Raw genomic sequence first — 6,063 nt, forward strand, 5'->3', positions numbered from 1 at the left:
ACTTTATGTAGGCTACTGTAGTTCACTTTTCTAGGACAGCCTGTCTTTCAAACCTGCTGTTGAACCACCAACATCCTACCACATCCTTTTCATGGCAGTAAGTGAGGATGTTTACTGTACTTGTAGGTAGCCTATTAAATATGAACCTTTTTTACAAATCACCTATAGACCTATGTTTTACCAAGTGTAATAAAACCGAATGGAAAACAGGATTTAAAATTGGGAAAAATACACAAACTATATTACATGTCTGATAACAATGACAAATCATTTCACTTTTGAGTGCATTAATGTCATTATGATCACTTTCATTAGTTTGTCGTAATTCTAGGCTTTTTGCTTGAAAATGTATGCTTGTATTATCCTTCAACTGAAACTGTATATATATATATATATATATATATATATATATATATATATATATATATATGTGTGTGTGTGTGTGTGTGTGTGTGTGTGTGTGTGTGTGTGTATATATGTGTGTATTATTAATAAACTAAACGCTGTCACATCCAGACACCGAGTGCAATCTAAATTTATTTCGTGGGCATTGTAAAGTGTGTTCAGGAGAATTTAGCCACAGCAATCATTGAGATAGCTTAGTCCTACGATCTATTCTCAAATTTAATTTGTGTCACGGCTCATCTAATGGAGCTGATGGCGATGGAGGAGCAATATTTGACTGCTTTCTTCTCTACAGTCTGAGATGTTGTCAAGTGGCTCGCTTCCCAACTTGAACTCGAATCTTCCACTGAGTTTTTCCATCAAGACTGCGGTTACAGAAAAACCTCCGCCAGCTGCAGCTCTGTGATTATTCCAGCGGCTCTCCACCTCAGCTGTATGCCGGGACAGAAAGCCCTCTGACGGCCTGTCATTCTAACTTAGCCCGCTGGCTCCAAATGCGGCCATTTTCTGCTGACTAACACACACACGCACGCTCAGATAGACCGGGAGAAGGAGGCTTGAGCTGAACTTCAACTTGGCCTTCCGCTGTCCCGCGTGACGAACGGAAGGGGGCAGACCGGCAGACCGGCCTGCTGCTGCACGTTTTCTACAAAAACCCCCCAAACTCAACAACTTTCTCCTACGACTGCACGCGCTAATAAACACGCACTAAGGCATGTTGTCCGCGTACTCACGCGCCACCAGGGGTCGGAAAACAAATTAACCGATCCCGGTGGGATTAAGGCTGTGTAGCGCCAATACGTCCCTTTCTTCGGTACGGAGGCGACGTTGCTCCAAACTTCATTCTAAACTGAAGCAGTTTTAAACGGGCTTGTTAAATTACAGACACACTAAACGTGTCGTGCGTGACCTTAAATGTTTACCCTTTTGATGGTGTTTTGGCAAATTCGGCGCACGTATGAGACTCAAGAAGAGCTTTATGTCAACAAAATATCAAGTTTCCTAATCGTCTCAAACTGCTGACTTCCGCCTTGCAGTGTGTTTGGCAGAAGACGTCAATTGAAAGAACAGGCGAACCAACTCTAAAAGTTAAGATTTTACCGAGTTATGGGTGATTTTTCACGTGTGGTTTGTGCCGAATTTAAGGATTGACCCTGACAATTCAACATTGTTCTCAAGTCTTGTTGTACAAGGTGTTTATATTTGCCGGTGTGTAAAGGATATTTTATTTGCATGATTTTTGAATGAAATTTAGCGAGGGACTCCATAGGCAAACGTCACACATCGGACTATAATGTTCGGACGCTGCTAGAAGACAGAGAGAAATAGTAGAGGGGTGCTGACAGTCTAAGAAATGGATGCAACTGCCACCGCTTTCTGCTCCACTTTCAGCTGTGTAGCTAGTCTCATTTAACTCCTCGCATTGCGTCTTTTTTGGAAAACACGAAACAGCACACCAATAGGAAGGGACACTCTACTACATTATTGTACCGGAACAGGTTTTGTCCTACCATTTCGAAGCTGAGCCTCCACCGGAGGAAGTTAAAGCTGATCTCAACGCCTGCCCATCTCGCGCTGTCGGTCGTTATCATTCCATATTCATTTCTATTATAGTGCGCGTGCCAGCCGGAGTAAATCCGCGGTGCTCGAGACCAGAAACGTCCCGCGTCAAGCCTCGGGCTTCACGGCAGTACCCCCTCTCCAACACCCCCCCTCCCGCCCGGTAGGCTGCGGCAGAATAGAATAGTGTTACATTCACCTTCTACCTCTCTTTAGGCTACATTCTCTTGTTTCAGCTTTTTCTCTGGCTCTGTACTTCACTATTTATGTCCTCGCATACTGTAAGCATATTTTATTTCATTACTGCTTCCTTCTATCCCAGTGTCTTTTCATCCTTTCATTTATTTCTTAATTTCTCCTTTCTCCCTCCATTACTTTGTCCACACTCGCTGTCTTTCTCTCACTCTTTAATCAGTTTCATTTCCTCTACTTTTCCTATAACTTTCTGTGTTTTGTGTTGGCTAGTAGGCCTGTAGGCTAATGAATTTACAGAATCTATCCCTATCTACCTTCAAATTCTACAGTTTGTTGAATATGGGCTTTGATCTAGGCATGAGTATATGATGCAATGTCCAGGTACTGTAGGTTCAACTCTGATCCAAAACTTGAAAATGCACTTTCTGCCCTTTGCTGCTGTCCTCTTTCTCATGGCAATATGCTTATTAAAGCATGGCTCGCTCTGACGACGAGATGGGAATTTGGAGTTCCTGATTCCTTTTGTGACCACCAACTCCCTTGTCCTGGGAACATACCCTGTTGGAATTTTTGCTATTACAATGCCATCATTAAAGTTTTTTTTTTTACATCCATCCACATGGGTAAAAACATAAAATCCAAGTAGAATTACACATATAACTTCAAAAATGACCCTGAGGTTTTTGCTATGTTGGATGGAGTTTTAATAAGTAATATTAAGGACAGAGGTAAGAGGTCTGCTGTGGCTCAACATTTTTCTGCCAATTACGAAGTGGTTACCTGAGGAAATAAAAAATGATTTGCAAAGAGACCATCATTTCAACTATCCCAAGCAGTTGAATTGAGTTAGCATTGGCATGCTTATTCTCAGTAGTTATATAGAATAGTACTTCAAATATTGCATTTTTATAATTTGTCCTGTGATTACCATATCCACATCCTGTGACAAACTTATCTTAACTCCAGTTCTACTTACTAGCTTTCCCAGGCTATAAAGCACATTTCTTGAGACTTCAAACTGCTCTTACATTCAGGAAAGCTCTAAGAGTAAATGACTGCAGCACACAAACACACAAACAGAGCTGAGCACACATCTCCTGAGACATGTTTTGTGACTGTACAAAATATCATTGGTCATGATGAATAATATATCTAAACCAATATGTATAATTCAGAATAGCCTAATATTTGCACTTGAACTTAAGGATACCACTTTTTCTTTGTTTCTTTTTCTTTTCTTTGCATTTTTCAGTGGTCCAAACAACACAAATAAAGCTGATATTGATTTTGCCTGCATTCTTCATTGCCTTCATTGTCTGCATTTGTTATTGTGGTGCTGAATTCTCCTTATAATGTTTTCTCTAATGCACCTCATCTACCAGCTGCAGAATTGTTTTCCCTCCCCGGTTTGGGTTTTGTTTGGCTTCTATTTAGGTCAATATCCTATTATTTCATACATTGTTGTTAATTTCACACATTAATTGCTACTGGAGATATTAAGGATTACAAATAAAATTAAGTTTTAAAAAAATAAAATTAGATACATTTTTTCAGAAAAACATCACATTTTTCTTTAAAGGTGAACAATATGGCAGAAATCCTTGTTTCTGATGTCGATCTCTTTTTCCTTGGCTCATTTGTCGAAGATTGGAGACTATATGACATCATCATGACGTCACATGTGACACCTGTGGAGAAACAACAAGGACCCTGGACAAAAGACGGAGGGGGGAATAGGTGTCTGTGTGTATATGTCTGTGTCTGTGTGTATGTGTCTGCGTCTGTATGTCTGTGTGTCCTTCACGTAGCCTATCTCTTGAACCGTTCATCGGATCGACTCCACACATTTGGTGGGTGCATTGCTGGGGAAAAAAGGGAGTGCCATGTCAAATTTGATGCAATTTGGACACGCGACACGATAAATACTAATAATTAAACTGAATAAACAAGACATCAGCCCTCCGCTCTGCAGTGGCGGGGCGGGGCTTCTGGGCTCTAACTCGATTTCACACTCGGCGGGTGTACTGCTGAGGACCAAAGTGTAGTGTGAAGTTGTTTGGACACGCAACACGTTTAATAAACTTTACTAAACAAGCGAACAGCGCGCCGCTCAGCTTTGTAGCTGAGTGCAGCGGGGGCTGTTTGATACAAACACCGTCACATTAGAGCAGGGCGGGGCTTCTGGGCTCTGACTTGCTGAACGGGACAAAGGCACGCGCCCCGCTCACTTAAACTGCCCGAGAGAAGAACGAGCATACACAGGAGAAATAAACAGAGGTGCAGGCAGTAAAACTAGCCAATGATTGGCAGTAGAATTAACCAATGGAAGGCCATAACCCGCTTCTACGGTTCAACTTCAGTGTAGTTTCACTGGTGAAATTTCTGTCTAGATTAAAACCATTTAATTTATTACATCCTTATTGTGTATACACACATACACACACACACACACACACACACACACACATATATATATATATATATATATATATATATATATATATATATATATATATATACAAGAAATAATGAGCAATCTGCCTATTCAGAACAGGCATGTTTTGAACGGGCACTGCACTAGTCTATCTTCTAAAGGAAGGAATCTCTGTCTGTATGTCTGTGTGTCTGCACGTCCTTCGCGTATCTCTTGAACTCTGTCTGCCTTTTCTATGTGTTGAAGTAGCGGCCAGAGGTCAAGCAATCGGCCTGTTCTGAACAGGCAAGTTTTGAACGGGCACTGCACTAGTAAAAACAAAACTAGAAGACGAAATTTAATTTTCTTTGCCATGTAAAGAATTTCATAATTATTACTCATAGATGTCTCAGCAGCACTTATGTTGCTCCTTTTGGATGTTGTCAGACATAAGATGAGCAGTATAACTTGAGGTTTAGTCTATTTACCAGGAAATTGAGGATTCAACATTAAAGACACTGCTGTCTTGCTGCATCCAGATCTTCAGACCAAGAATATTTTAGCCATGATGGGATTAGTTAGTCTAAATGTCACTCACTGTTAAATGTTTATCAATTTGAATGATTGTAGCTTAACTACATGCTCCTATAATCTTTAACTTGGATTCTAACCAAGAAATCCTTTTACATCTTTACTATTGTAGGTCAGAGAAGCTAGACTGATCTGCTGATATATAGAAAATAGACAAATTGCTGCAGAATGGTCAGGATGAAAACATAGAGAGAGAGATTGAAAAGGAGAGTTGAGTGAGAGGAAGGAAAGGCAGAGGACAACAAACTCAGAGGGAGGAGATCAGGAAATGAGAAACAGAGAAGAGGGAGATGGAGAAGAACTGAATGTAAGGGATAAAGAGCTGAGGGGAAAAGATGAGACAGAATCAGAGAGAGGGACAGATGGAGAGAGAAATAAAGACAGAGAGACGCATGAGCCAATGCTGCCAGTCCAGCTGAATCTCATTGTCAGTTCCAGGGCAATAGATGGCAATTTCTGAATAATATGTTTTAGTCATTGACTATTTTTGTTGTCATTTACCTACAAATGTAGAATGTATTTTTACATGGGGACCACAATCCACCATCCCTCCATGCCACCCTGCCACAATTTATTGCCAACCTTTTGCAAGGCCATGTAACATTTTCTAGATCTGCCACTGTTCACTGATCAGTTTTTGATCAGCCCCTAGTTATGCTGTTATAGGTCTAGACTGCCGGGGGGACTTCCCATGATGCACTGAGCTCCTCTCTTCTCCTCCTCCTCTCCGTCTGTACGCATTCATGTACCATTTATGCATGTTACTAACTTGGCTTCTTCCCCGGAATTTTTGTGCTTTCTCGTCTCACAGGAAAATCCAGAATTCGAGTTGTGGGCCATGGGTGCAGGGATGGTGTAGGGATGGTGGTGTAGTGCTGTTGGTGTCCTGCCTCGACACC

General features: G+C 41.2%; 1 protein-coding gene across 4 annotated transcripts in view; it reads right to left on the bottom strand.

Annotated features, from left to right (window-relative positions):
- nfic (nuclear factor I/C) overlaps positions 1-2,104 on the bottom strand; it is a 65,235-nt gene extending 63,131 nt beyond the window's left edge. For 3 of the 4 annotated variants that reach the window (XM_044360942.1, XM_044360944.1, XM_044360943.1), the window contains exon 1: positions 1,917-2,097. In XM_044360942.1, the coding sequence (XP_044216877.1) occupies positions 1,917-1,997 (81 nt within the window). In that variant the 5' untranslated portion in view covers positions 1,998-2,097. Of the gene's footprint in view, positions 1-1,916 lie in introns of all 4 variants that reach the window. The other variant, XM_044360941.1, reaches the window with a different exon arrangement.
- Between the last annotated feature and the right edge of the window lie 3,959 nt (positions 2,105-6,063).

This window comes from Thunnus albacares, chromosome 9 (assembly GCF_914725855.1).
Source record: "Thunnus albacares chromosome 9, fThuAlb1.1, whole genome shotgun sequence".
Classification (NCBI taxonomy): domain Eukaryota; kingdom Metazoa; phylum Chordata; class Actinopteri; order Scombriformes; family Scombridae; genus Thunnus; species Thunnus albacares.